The sequence below is a fragment of the Cnephaeus nilssonii genome (assembly GCF_951640355.1).
Source record: "Cnephaeus nilssonii genome assembly, chromosome: 11".
Lineage (NCBI taxonomy): Eukaryota > Metazoa > Chordata > Mammalia > Chiroptera > Vespertilionidae > Cnephaeus > Cnephaeus nilssonii.
In genome coordinates, this window is record NC_137082.1 from 63,942,564 (window position 1) to 63,957,372 (window position 14,809).

Consider the following 14,809-nt stretch of genomic DNA (forward strand, 5'->3'; position numbering starts at 1 on the left):
TAAAAAATATAATCCAAATAATAAAAAAATTAGAGGATGGGTATGACATTTATTTAAAAGTAGAAAGTCAATATGTAGACTAATATGTAGAAATGACACATACTGACTTTCAATCTAATTCGACATTAGATTATTTTCTTTCTCTTTAATATTTTATTATTGAATTTATTGGGGTGAAATTGGTTAATAAAATTATGTAAGTTTCAGAGGTTAGATTATTTTCTAAAATGATACTTTCAAAATTTGAAAACAATCCTATATAATAAACCCTAATATGCAATCGACTGAATGGTGGAACGACCAGTCGCTATGACGCACACTGACCACCATGGGGCAGACGCTCAATGCAGGAGCTCCTGCCGCTGAGTGTCTGTACCCCAAGAGGGAGGTGATGGGGGGGGCGGGGCTGGCCAGTGGGTGGCGCCAGGCCACCAGCCAAGATGGGTGCCAGCAGGGCACACACACACCCCACCCCCCCTGCCCGATCGCCCTGCTGGTCTCCCCACAGATTGGCCCTAATTGCCGGCCAGGCCTGGGAACCCTACTCTATATATTGGGAACAGTCCCTTAGATTTAAAAATTAAAACCTGGCAAGGCTACTCTAACACTGAAAAAAACAGGATGATGCAGTGATGACATGCGTGGACTCTGGCTTGCACATTTTGTGGTCAGGCCTGATTCTGACACTTATAACTGTGTGACAAAGCCAATTAACTTCTCTTTCTTCAGTTTTTTCACCCCTAAGATGGGGAAAATGGTACTATTGCCTCAGAAGGATAGTGTTATGTACTATTTATAATCAGGGCAAAAAGTGTAGCTGCCCATACAACAGCAAGATGCCTGTCACTTGTATAAAAAGTATGGTCACTGGTGCATGCAACATCCCAGATTGCAAGAGCAATGTCTGACTGCTGGTTTAGGCCTGATCATGATGTCAGACATCCCGAGGGGTCCCAGGTTGCGAGAGGGCTTAGGTCAGGCTGAGGGCCCCCCATGCACGAATTTCATGCACGGGGGTGGGGTGGGGGTGGGGGTCCCTCAGCCTGGCCTACGCCCTCTCACAGTCTGGGACACCTCGGGGGATGTCCGCCTAAGCCAGCAGTCAGACATCCCTCTCACAATCCAGGGCTCTTGCAGTCCGGGACCCCTTGCTCCTTACCACCCACCTGCAGTGGAGGCGGGAGAGGCTCCCCCAACCGCCACTGCACTCGCCAGCTGTGAGCCTGGCTTCTGGCTGAGCGGCGCTCCCCTTGTTGGAGCACACTGATCACCATGGGGCAGCTCCTGTGTTGAGCATCTGCCCCCTGGTGGTTAGTGCATGTCATGGTGACTGGTCATTCCTCTGTTTGGTCGATTTACATATTAGGGTTTTATATAGGATAATGATTAAAACTATGGGACTAGTAATCTATTTGGTGCATTTTTCTCAGGAATTATCAAGGATAACTTCCTTCAGGCTAGAGCAAGATGTAATTTGAGAAGCATTTCAAATGTGTCTATTAGTTAATCACATATAGATGATAGTTACAACCATATGTTATAATTTATAATATAATTTTCAGACACCTTTTCTATGAATAGTGTCATATCCCTAGAACTTAACATGCAAAAGATAAACAGCTGATGAGACATAATGTATTAATTTTAACTTTAAGTACGTTTGAGTTTTGTTGTGTGTAGTTGTTAAAATGTCTTGTCTGTAAAGTTAGCATTCCAATATAAGAAAAAGAATCCTTTCTAATAATTCTCAAATGTCTTCTGTTAAAGGACTTTAGACCTATAGACGGGTTTAGGTTCAAAATAAGGGGTCTAACTTAAGGCTAAATCTGGCTCAGAATTAAGAATTCATTCACATCTTTGAGATTTCAATCATAGAGGTGCCTGGGGTTAAAATGGGATAATGAATTAAGACAGATTCTCCAATTTAGTGAATATTGAGCATCTATGTGCAAGATATGTGCTAAACATTGCAATATGTAAAAAATGGGAAGGTAGTCTGCACACACAAGTCATACTAGTGGGAGAAGGTATTTACAGGATTTACAAAACATAACGAGGATTCAGCCTTAATAATAAAGGTTGAAACAGTATAGTAGGCATAAAAGCAAGTGATTTGTTTGAACTGGCAAGGTTTGGAAGTGATGTAGCATTTCAATAGGTGCAGTAATTGAAATGGAGGAGGATAGGAGTTCCGGGATGATGGCTTAGGAGGGGAAAGAGGACAAGGGTGTGTTTAGGCAACAGAATGAAAGAGTAAAGTTCCTTTAGGGAGCTAATGGGAGTTTAATCTGGAATCCTACCTTGTCACATTGTAGGAGGCTTTGGATATTTGCAGCTGAAGTGTTACCACTTAAAGCCCTTGGTAAAGGCAAGCTATGGGAGAGGCCTGCCTTTTCTTAACTGGATGGGCATCACTTCTAATTCCCTGGAAGGCACCAATGGCCATGCGGCTTCTGCAAGCTCTGCTCAATGTCTAGGAGATTTGGAATTCCCTCCGAGTCCTATTTCTCCTTTTGAGTTGTCAAGTAACATTAGATAATAGCTAATATTTGTTGAGTACCTCCATGTGCCATTGCTCTTCTAGATACCTTATTATGATTAATCCTGACAACAAACCTCTGGGGCAGGTGCTTGAATAATCCCCATTTTACAGATCAGGAAAACTGGCAGGTGAAAATCATTTGCTCAAGGCTGCACAGCTAGCTAGAGAGCCAGGATTGAAATCTAAGCAGTTATGGCATCAGAGTGTAGGCTCTCCTGCCTGCAGATACTTTGGATTGCAGGTCCCTGTCACCAGATTCTTGCTGGGTGTTGTGGGGAGATCTTTGGTCAAGTCAATGTAAGAAACATTCAAACCTGTGAAGAATTTTTGTGAGTTTATTTGAGCCAAACTCGGCAAATGCCAGGAAGCAAAATCCCAGCGCACCTTCTTTTATACATTATAATCAAAAGAGGAGACTGAAGTGGGTTACATGAATTCATTGGTGATAGATTAGGGAGGTGGGAGAATGCAAAGCTTGGAAACCTCTGGGATTGGATAAGAAGTAAAGTGACAGACACATACTTCTTTTACATAGGTGGGTGCAGGATAATTAACAGTCAATAATAACAATGGATTTATGGTCTCCGCAGAGCGGTGCCTGTGCTTTGAGGGGTCCGGAAAAAGGAAAATTATTATGACATTCCAATGATAGTTATTGTAGATGCAAAAAGACGATAGATAGGCTCAATTAAGATAAAGATTGACCTTTGTCAGGGAAGATACTGGCGTGGGGCATGACTACCCACCATAAACCGCTTTTAGTTAAACAAGTTTTAATTTCAGATCATCCTTAGGTCTCTGTAAAGCCACCAGGCAGGCCTCTCCTGAGCTTGTGAGGTTTAGTATGTGGCCCCTTTTCATCCACAGTCACTTGATTTTTATGGAGGAAGGACAATAATTGAGTTGGGTACAAGGGATACAGGGTGAAGGACAGTCTGGAACATAGAGACACATTCCAGCAGTTCATCTCCAATGTATAGTGTAAATGGAGGAGTTAAAATACCCTGTGAAACAAGGGCTGCTCATTGTATCAAATAGCATCCTTTCAGTTCTAGAGTTAAGTATTTGGTTTATTCTTCAGGATTCAGGAGATCGTGAGATTTTTCTCCACTTACCTTTGTTAACAGAATAGGGGGTAATAATTACAAGGATGGAAGGCTTCAAGAGGAGATGCCAAGAGAACTGTGGAAGCATGACTGAGTTTTCCAGGAAGCCAGACCTGATAGATGAAAGCAAGTATTGAAAGCAGTGCCCAGGATCAAACTGATAACACGAAAAGTGACAATACAGTGTGAAAGCGGAGGCAGTTAAGAGTAGGAGAGAAAGAAAGGTCTGCAGGTGATAAAACAAGGAAAGGTGGTTTGTTTTTTTGGATGGAGAGAAGCAGCACTTCTAAAGGCAGGAATATCTGGTGGAGAGGGTACCCAGGAATGATAATGGAGCAATATTTTGGAGAAGATAGAAAGTGTTCACAAACATGTTTTCCCCCCACCAGGCTAAAATTAGGAGTAGGACTGTTAAATTCAACTATGTGTTTTTCGTGTTCTCTCCTCCCAGATGCACCGTATATCTTTAACATGTAATAATTATTGAATGAAGTTAAGGAGTTAGCTTTGGAAAAGAGAGACTCACCCTGAGACTATGGAAGAAAATTTGAGATAAAGGAAAGTGAAAGGTGTGAAACTGAATTACCTGTATGGTTTCAGTAAAGTAGTAAAGGCCTTGTGCTGAGCAGATGTCGATTTTGGGATTTGTGGCTTGAGGAGGTTAGGGAAAGGTAGGAGCTAATTAGGGATGGATTATGTCTCATCGCCTCACCCCTTACCACACCAGACCAACCTTACTCCATCACAAAGAAGCCATTAGGTGTAGCGAACTATCTTGAAGCTTGGATCCCAAGGAATGATTTCCTAATTGGAACTTGTTAATAGTGGATAACGTAAGGCAAACCATGATATTCCAGCACCTAACACCTGGTGATCCATAGAAAAGATCCAATCAGAAAGGATATATGCACCCCTATGTTCGTTCATAGCACAATTTACAATAGCTAAGATTTGGAAACAGCCTAAGTGCCCATCAGCAGATGAATGTATTAAAAAACCGTGGTACATCTACACAATGGAATACTACGCTGCTGTAAAAAAGAAAGAACTCTTACCATTCACAACAGCATGGATGGACCTGGAGAGCATTATGCTTAGTGAAATAAGCTAGTTGGAGAAAGATAAATATCACATGATCTCACTCATTTCAGGAATACTAGAGGCCCAATCTCGTGCACTGGGGGTGGGGGTGGGGGGTAAGAAGTCCCTGTGCCCTCTCGCAGTCTGGGACTTTATCGCCCACCTGCCTCAGAGGCAGGAGAGGCTCCTGCCACCACCGCTTCTGGCTGAGCGGTGTTCCCCCTGTGGGAGCGCACCAACCACTAGGGGGCAGCTCCTGTGTTGAGCATCTGCCCCATGATGGTCAGTGCACCTCATAGTGACCAGTTGTTCTGCCGTTTGGTCCATTTGCATATTACCTTTTTAAAATGTTTTTTAAAATATTTTTTTATTGATTTTTTTACAGAGAGGAAGGGAGAGGGATAGAGAGCTAGAAACATCGATGAGAGAGAAACATCGATCATCTGCCTCCTGCACACCCCCTACTGGGGATGTGCCCGCAACCAATGTACATGCCCTTGACCGGAATCGAACCTGGGACCTTTCAGTCCGCAGGCCGACGCTCTATCCACTGAGCCAAACCGGTTTTGGCTGCATATTACCCTTTTATAGGATCCTATATAATAAAAGGGTAATATGCAAATTGACCCTAGTGGCAGAATGACTGCTTGGCCAGACACTATGAGGCACACTGACCACCTCTGGTCCCTTTCCCTGGCTGGCAGGCTCTGATCCTCCGATGGTGAACAGGGAACCGAGGGTGGGGGCGCAGGGCCAGCTGCAGGCAGCCAGGGAAGATGGCCCTGATCGCAGGCCAGGCCTAGGACCATACCCACGCACAAATTTTGTGCACTGGACCTCTAGTATAGGATAATGAACATAAACTGATGAACAAAAATAGATCCTGAGACAAAGAAGCATGGAACAGACCGTCAAACCTCAGAGGGAAGGCAGGGGAGGGGAGGGGGTAAGAGATCAACCAAAGGACTTGTATGCATGCATATAAGCATAACCAATGGACACAAGACAGCAGGGCTGAGAGGGCATGTGTGGGCGTGGGGGGGTGGGAACAGCTGGGGAGAGGCAAAAGGAGAAAGGAGAACATATGTAATAAACAACAAAAAATTAAAAAAAATACTTCTGTGTATAAGGTGGTTGACGGCGCTTTGGAGTTCCAAACCGAATTACTTCCAAGTCGGCCAAGGCTTTCAAGGCGGCGCCTTCGGCTTAGTTCCAGTGAGAAGGCCTCCGGCGGGTGCGTGCAGCGCTGAGCCCCGCCTCCGGAGCTGCGGAGCGCGGCTTCCCCGCTTCAAATCCAGGGCGCGCCGCCCCGCCCAATCACCGGGCTCGCGCCCGCCCTGGCCTGCGCGCCGCCCAATCCTAAGCGGCTCCTGAGTCCACCGGCTTCCGCGCGTGCGGCGAACAGACGGAAACCCCAGGGGCGCGCGGGCGGCCTTGGTGCGCGCACGCGCTGTTGTAGCGCCTCCTGGACCCCCCACCTTCCTCGAAGCCTTCCGCGGCGATTTCTTCCCATGCTACCCGGGCGCTCCGATCGCGGGCTCCGTGAGGAGGGTCCTCCCGTGTCCTGACATGCGGTTCGGCGGGAGGCAGGCAAACCCACTTTTGGCTGGCGTTTTGGCTGCCGGGGCGGCGGGGCAGTGACGGTTGGACAGGGGTCGGGAGGGGGGCGCAGGCTGCGGGGCGGGGGCTGCGGGCACGAGCCGGGGTCGGGGCGCCGGGCTCCTTCCACCATTGCACCGCCAGGCCGCCGCGGTGAATTCCGCTCGGGGAGTTTGACTGGACGGCTCTGTGTCTGAGGCTCTTGGCCAACCGCGACCGAGCGGCTTTGAGAGAACGGGCTTTGGTTTCTGGGGATCCCAGTCTTGGGTCTTCTTCCCACATGGTGACTTCCAGCTCCTGAGCAACACACCCGCCCTGCAAACCCGCTTTGCAAAGTGCTCTGTTGATGGGCGGTGTTTGCTCGTGGGTGATGGGCGGTTCGGTTTCTCCGTTTTGTCTGAAACTCGGACCCAGGAACTCACATTGTTAACTAAATGCAGAAGGGTCTGTCCTGTCACCCATTGTTCACTTTTGTTTTGGTTTCTGCTAGGCGGTCTTCACCTAGAGCTACTTACCTCTAATTCCATTCCTACATTTTTGTGTGTCTGATTTCTTTATGAAAAAACAAAAAATAAAAAACCAAACACGTGAAATAAGACAATGTTTAATATCATTCTACTTTTGCTTTCTCTTAATTTTTAGACTGTTTAGTAAAACATGAGATCCTTTTCGAGGGAGTCGTTTGGAGGACAGCTGTATTTATGACAATATTTCCATTTGCTGTTACCATTTTGAGGGTATTCGACTGCAGTTTTTACTGCTCCAGGATCACCCTTTTCTCCGATTTCAGTTTTGTGGGAAAAGTTTGCGGTAAGCTTTGAAAAGTAATATACTAAATGTCTAATTATAAGAAATATGTTAAATGCCAAGAGTAAATGATGAATATAGGGGAACTTTGTCTTTTTCCCACAGTATGTACCTTTACATGTGTTTAATTGTATATGTAGCCCTCTAATTAATGAGTACAGTAAATGATATTTTATATATCCAGAAATGTGACTAAAGCAATTAAGTATTAACTCAAGTGCAAAATTTTGAGGTTACCACTTAAGGAAATAGTAAAAATGGCTACTTAGTTCAAAGATAACATGATATTGTCTTCACTTGAGGTGATAGAGGAGGGATGGGAATGCAATACAGAGGGAAGTTAGGGAATCTTCCCTTCTAGGAAAGTTTTAGGAATCTGGTATGTCCACGGCTGGTGTAAAACAAGTATAGCCGAAACCAGTTTGGCTCAGTGGATAGAGCGTCAGCCTGCGGACTGAAGGGTCCCAGGTTCGATTCCGGTCAAGGGCATGTACGTTGGTTGCGGTGTGCAGGAGGCAGCTGATCGATGTTTCGCTCTCATCGATGTTTCTAACTCTCTATCTCTCTCCCTTCCTCTCTGTAAAAAATCAATAAAATATATTAAAAAAAATAAAACAAGTATAATTCTTTCTGGAAACAGGAGACTAGGTGTTAGTTTAGGAATCTTCCACTGGGTTCTGTTACCCTTGTACCAATAGAAAAGCTCCATCCAGGCACTTAACACTATATCATAATTGATAGGGATTGTCTGCAATGAGAATTGCCTTATTTATTTTTGCATTGCTGATGCCCATGAGAGTGTCTTTCATGATTTGTGTTTGATAATGATTGTTGCACGAATGATCTTTGCTTAATATCTAAATTTTCTTAGATTTGACTCCGAATAGGAATAATCTTTAAAGAGCTTGGTATGTATTTTAATGTGGTTTATATATCTGTAAAAGAATAACTTAGTAATTAAAAGATTAGACCTGGGCCCTAACGGGTTTGGCTCAGTGGATAGAGCGTCAGCCTGCGGACTCAAGGGTCCCAGGTTCGATTCCGGTCAAGGGCATGTACCTTGGTTGCGGGCACATCCCCAGTAGGGGGTGTGCAGGAGGCAGCTGATCGATGTTTCTCTCTCATCGATGTTTCTGACTCTCTATCCCTCTCCCTTCCTCTCTGTAAAAAATCAATAAAATATATTAAAAAAAAAAAGCTATTAAAAGATTAGACCTGGGAGGCTATTTGGAAGCCTCATGTAATAACATTTAGATTAAAAAGTGATGGGCGGGGGGGGGGGGGTAAGAGATCAACCAAAGGACTTGTATGCATGCATATGAACATAACCAATGGACACAGTCAGGGGTAGGGGGTGAGGGAATGTGCTGGGGGGTGGGGGCAGCCGGGGAGAGGTCAATGGGGGAAAAAGGAGACTTATGTAATACTTTATTTAAACAATAAAGAATTAAAAAATAAAAGTGATGGGCGGCAGGCGTTGGGAATATAGAAATGAGTCTCAGCTCCAGAAATATATTTGGAGTTAGAAGCATTAGAATTTGGTAAGTAATTGAGAGAGCAAGAAGGATCAGATGGTCCCAGGTTTCTGTCTGACTGGTATAGCAAGAGGATATGGATAACATATGTCAAAACTAAGGATAATGGGAAGAGTGGCTGGGGGAGAGGTAGTAGATTTGTTTTTATATTTGTTGGCTTTGCACTACTTGGGAGGCATTGAGGTAAGGTAGTTATCAAAGAGCCTTTGGTAATATGAGTGTAGATTTTAGGATAGAGGTCTGGGCTGAGGTGATTTAAAGATGAGGAAGATGGTATTAGTTCAGAAGAAAGAATACTCTGGAACCAGATTTGCCTGGGTGTGAATCCTCTGCTCCCACTTGCACTGTGTGGCCTGGAAAAGTCTCTTAGTTCCCTTTCTTAGCCTCAGTTTCTTCAATAGTAGGGATAACTAAAGAATATAGATTACTTTTTTCAATTCATTCCCACCACTGTACCAGGTACTGGGACTGTATGGGTGAACAAGATAGACATGTCCCCAAGAAACTAAAGTCGAAGATGGACCACCTACTGTCAATCATTTATTCATTTCACAAATATTTGAGTACCTACTATGTGCTAGGCATTGTTATAGGTGTTAGGAAAGAGTGATAGATAGGCAAGGTCCCTGCTCTTGTGGAACAATCTTTTTAGTGGAAGAAGACAGACAAATACAAAAATAAATAGATAATGATAAGTGCAGGAAGAAATTAAAATGATAGTGATAGACTGTGGGGCTACATTTGACTTAATGATAAAGTGACATTCAAATTGAGGTGAATGTCTGGAAGAAGGGCCTCGCTGTCCAGAGATCTAGAAGAGTATTGTAGGTTCCAAGGTAGGGATGAGCTTGGGTTTTATAGGAACAAAAAAGCCAATATATGGTGAGTGAGCCCACTGGGATAGAAAATAAGGTGGCCACTGAAATTTTCAGTAGGACTATAGTCATGATTTATATTTAATGTTTCTTTTGATTGCTGAGTGGGGAATTAATTGTAGGGTGGCAAGAATAGGAGCATGTAGACTGGTTAGGAGGCTTTTCTGTAGGGCGGGGTGGTAGTAGCAAAGACAAAAAGATGTAAAATGTTTAAAGGTGTGTATGGACATGTTTTGCCCTTAGGTGTGGACTTCACCAGTAGATATGTTTTGTTTGGCAATAGTGTTTTTATTGAATTTAAGTGGGTTTGTGAGGGGCCTGTAATTTCCAGTTGAGCTCAGTTCTTAGAGTCCTATTATCTGACAGTATTTATGCCTGAAGGCATTTGAGCTTGAGATCTCTAATGTATAAGATATACATTGCATGACATAAAATATGAGATCAGAATCCTGGGTATCCCTAACATAAGAGAAACAGATATAGAAGAGTACTTGATGATTTTCCTAAAACTCTTAGTTGTGAAGGGAAGGTGAGAGTGGCAGGAAGTGCAAATAAAGGACGGAAGAATTTTGAACATGTTTATAAAAATCAAGAAGAGGAAATAGAAATATCCAACAGAGGAAAATGCTGGGTCATGATCTGAGAGGAGGATACTTATATGATAACTAGTGGCCGGATGCATGAAGATTCGTGCAAGAATGGGCCTTCCTTCCCCTGGCTGCCGGCACCGCCTTCACTCTGGCTGGAGCCGCCTTTCTGCCTTCCTACGCTACCCAGAGGCCAGGAGTGGCTGGGGTGCTCCACACCTGCATATGCAAATTAACCCACTATCTTTGTTGGGTTAATTTGCATACTCACTCCTGATTGGCTGGTGAGCATCAGGAAGGTATGGTCAATTTGCACCTTACTCTTTTGTTAGTGTAGATTGGTGATAAATTTCCTATGTATTGACATAGTTTGAAAACATTCATTTAACAAATTTATTGAGGGTGTATTCTGCCCTCAGAGGGCTTACATTTTAATGTGGTCTCACTTTTTAACGATAATCTCTGAAATCAGGAGCTAGATTTTAGAGTTTGCTAGTTGTTGTTTTTTCTATTTCATGTTAGAATGGGTACCCAACTAGTAAACTTTTAAGTATATCCTAAAATCATCTGTCTATGCCAGCAGTGTTGTCTCTTCTTTGCTTCTTTACTGGATTAGTTTGTGGTAATTCATATATTTTGCTATAGCAATCCAAGAATATGTTAAGCTGTGTTGTATTTCATTATTATGTTAATTATAAGATAGTTTGATTTTTTAAATGTATTTTTTTATTGATTTCAGAGAGGAAGGGAGAGAGAGAGAGAGAGAGAGAGAGAGAGAGAGAGAGAGAAAGAAAGAGAGAGAGAGAGAGAGAGAGAGAGAGAGAGAGAGAGAAACATCAATGATGAGAGAGAATCATTGATTGGCTGCCTCCTGCATGCCCCCCATTGGGGATCGAGCCCACAACCCACCCTTGACTGGAATCGAACCTGGGACTGTTCAGTTCGTAGGCTGATGCTCTATCCACTGACCCAAACCGGCTAAGGCGATAGTTTGAATTTTATACCCTCAGCTATAAAGTAGTAAAGTATTCTAAGAATTTACTTCTGAAGGCTTCCCTTTTTAGTGCTGTTTCAAAAATAGGATTTAAAAAAAAATATTGCCCTAAGCAGTTTGGCTCAGTGGATAGAGTGTCGGCCTGTGGACTGAACCGTCCTGGGTTCGATTCTGGTCAAGGGCATGTACCCTGGTTGCAGGCACATCCCCAGTAGGGGGTGTGCAGGAGGCAGCTGGTCGATGTTTCTCTCTCATTGATGTTTCTGGCCCTCTATCCCTTTCCATTTCTCTCTGTAAAAAATCAATAAATTATATTTAAAAAATATTTTTATTGATTTCAGAGAGGAAGGGAGAGGGGGAGAGAGAGATAGAAACATCAATGATGAGAGACAATCATTGATTGGCTGCCTCCTGCACACCCCACACCTGAGATTGAGCCTGCAACCTAGGTCTACGTTCAACCACTGAGCCACGCCAGCCGGGTGGATTTTTCTTAAGATTTAGCAGTTTTCTAAGATTTGAGACCTGCACTCTTAATCATTTCAAAAAGTTTTATAGTAATACTTGATTTATAGAAACTTATATTGTTGCAGGGAGATGGAAGATTTTCGAGGTATAACTGAAGAGTCATTTCCAAGCTTTTTAACCAATTCATTACTTGGTAATAGCGAGATTTTGGAAAATGTAACACTTTCTTCAAATCTTGGCTTGCCTGTTGCTGTTTCAACACTTGCTAGAAATAGATCCAGCACTGATAATAGGTAAGAATTGAACAGATGATTTTTTTTTTAGACCTATAAAGCCTACAATATACTGATACTTCTGTAAAATTTCCCAGCCAAGTTTGAGCTTTTGCTATATCTGAGGTAAATGGCCACATATATGTAAAATTAATATGGAACAAGATAAAACTTACTGTCTCTTTCCCTATTCCATTGCCTTATCAGTGGCGGTGGGCATGTTTGGGATTGAGTACAGTGACTTTTGGTCTATTTATTTTTCTGTCCATAGTGTTTTGGCTTTGTGTTAGTTCAGCCTCAATGGTGGCTGGTAATTTGAGTTATATCTCTAAATATGATGTGTACAGTTTGCCCATCTTGTATAATGTATAAAGTTTGCTCATGCTTACTTTTCCTTCCTCTCGTTTTGTAAAGAGCATCATCTTTACCTTTGGAATGAAGGGATTGGATTAACCCTATGAAGTCTCTTTAAGATTTTAATACATACACACTCCACTGCTGAACCATTTCAGTGCTTTGCACATAGGATGATGGTTTACAACACTGGGGCTCTATTTGTTTTACCACCTGGTTGGTTTCACAATCATGCTGGCCTATGTCACGATGAATTTTAAATGTGCATAATTTAATTATTAACAATTAAAATTAGGTATTTTTGTGTGTAGGTGTTCTGATATCCAGGCATCTTATTTAGTAGAAGAGAGGTCTTCAGTTCCATCTGAGTCATCTCCTGTTAGCCAGAGTGAAGCTGAACCAAGAGAGAAGTTACAGCTTAGTTTCCAGGATGATGATGAGTAAGTTTGTACCTCCATGTTGCTTTCATTGTGTTAAAAGTGAGTCTCGCTCTTCCGGGGACGGTGACTTCAGGTATTCACCATGGTCCAGTGTTTGACATACCGTCAGAGGCTGTCCTACAATACAGCCTCTAACAAAACCAGACTGTCCCGAACCCCTGGTAATAGAATTGTTTACCTTTATACCAAGAAGGTTGGGAAAGCACCAAAATCTGCATGTGGTGTGTGCCCAGGCCGACTTCGCGGAGTTCGTGCTGTGAGGCCTAAAGTTCTAATGAGGTTGTCTAAAACGAAAAAACAGTCAGCAGGGCCTCTGGTGGATCCGTGTGTGCTAAATGTGTCCGTGACAGGATCAGTGTGCTTTCCTTATTGAGGAGCAGAAAATCGTTGTGAAAGTGTTGAAGGCACAAGCACAGAGTCAGAAAGCTAAATAAATTTAAAAATAAAGCTTTTTTGAGTAATAAAAACAAAAGTCTCATTCTGTTAAAAAAATAAATAAAAGTAAGTCTCCGTCTTGTGGAAAATGAAGATGTGATTGTGGCTCATGTTCTTCTCATGTGAATCTTTTTTATATTAATCACAAACACTAAGTCTTTTAAAAACACTTTTTCTGATTCCAATAGTAATATATGCTCATTGAAAAAAGGAAATACAGAGAATTCTAAGGAAGACAATAAAGTATGAAATCCCACTAACTGAGAATAGTCATTGATTACATTTTTATTTATAGTCTTACAGACCCTTTTCTGTCCTTTTTTTTGTTAATCCTTACCCAAGGATATTTTTTCATTGATTTTTTTTTTTTTAGTAACTTAAAAAATATATATATTTTTATTGATTTTTAGAGAGGAAAGGGGAGAGAGGAGAGAGAGAAAGAGAGAGAGAGAGAAACATCAATGATGAGAATCACTGATAGGCTGCCTCCTGCACACCTCCTGCCCTCCTTCCTAATCTAGTCAGGAAATATTACTGTGGTTGTTCCAGGCAGATTTGTTTTCTGCATCTGGGCCTTTTGTTCTTATTCTGGACCACGGCTTTCTCTCTTCCTGCATGTCCCATCTGCTCTTCAGATTGTGGAATCTGAGGTAAGGTTGGGCAAGAATTGATGACTCTCATCCAGGTTGCTTTACTTACAGCTGTCCTTACTGTCATTTAATGGACTCTTGGAAATTGCTTTGACATTTTTACTTGAAGCCTATGATTTAATTTGCAAAGTTTTGATGGGCTAATAAAAACAAGAGATAGCTATAGGTTTGAAGAAGTAAATTTTAGGGGTGGTGGTGGTTAGAGTACTCTGAACTGTCTCTACTATCCTAAAGTTCTAATTGTCATACTACATGCTTTCCTCAAGGGAGGGCTTTAAAATATGAAAATTAATCAAAATGTCCTGGCTTGTGTTTTATTTATTTCATGTCACCATTTTGCCCCCTTACCACACTTTTTCTTTTTGTGTTCTCTACCACATTACTTTGTGTCCATTATAGTCTTTCCACCTACCCCTACCCCTTCATTTATCAGCTTCTATTTGATTGGGGTGAAACCTATATCTGCTCATGAATGCACCTTTGGCTTAAGCTATTGGCTTTTTGGGTATCACATCCCCATTAAAGAGGTGGAGAAACTAGGAAGTAAATTAGAGTTGGTAGTTGCCATAGGCACAAAGGGTTAGAATTTGGACTATATGGAAGGGCTATTTTCTCTTCATCTCCTGGCAGATTCAAGCCTGACCCTAGATATTAGTTGGTCAAATGATAAATTTGTTGCATTTAGACAGTGGTTCTCAACCTGTTTTTGACCATGCCCCACATAAGCATCCCTAAAATGCTGATGCCCCCCCCGCCCCCGTGACATATTCTTATTATTCAAAAAGTGAACTCTGATTCACGTGGAGGAAGCCTAAAAGGCCATTAATTTGGTCTAAACAGGCTTCCAAAGAACAAGGCATCCGTGAAAAAGAAAAAGAACGAAAGGACAGTTGAAGTACTGAGGAAGAAATCACTAAGAAATTGTTAAAAAATAATATGAAATGATATGAAAAAACGGCAAATAAAGTTTCAAGACATAATAGGGAACTGAAATGCATAAAATATGTCACAATATATATACTGTATGTATATGAGGCCCCTAGAACCATAAGAAATGCAAAAAAT

The 14,809-nt window shown here is 42.4% G+C and overlaps 1 protein-coding gene and 1 pseudogene across 4 annotated transcripts in view; both read left to right on the plus strand.

Moving 5' to 3' along the window:
- Positions 1-6,449: 6,449 nt before the first annotated feature.
- CEP192 (centrosomal protein 192) overlaps positions 6,450-14,809 on the plus strand; it is a 95,999-nt gene continuing 87,639 nt past the window's right edge. For 2 of the 3 annotated variants that reach the window (XM_079784538.1, XM_079784539.1), the window contains exons 1-2: positions 11,719-11,886; positions 12,531-12,659. In XM_079784538.1, the coding sequence (XP_079640664.1) occupies positions 11,723-11,886; positions 12,531-12,659 (293 nt within the window). In that variant the 5' untranslated portion in view covers positions 11,719-11,722. Of the gene's footprint in view, positions 7,138-11,718; positions 11,887-12,530; positions 12,660-14,809 lie in introns of those variants that run through there. The other variant, XM_079784540.1, reaches the window with a different exon arrangement.
- LOC307107332 (large ribosomal subunit protein eL34-like) lies at positions 12,698-13,344 on the plus strand (annotated as a pseudogene). The gene has a single exon. The product of its transcript is annotated as a large ribosomal subunit protein eL34-like (transcript).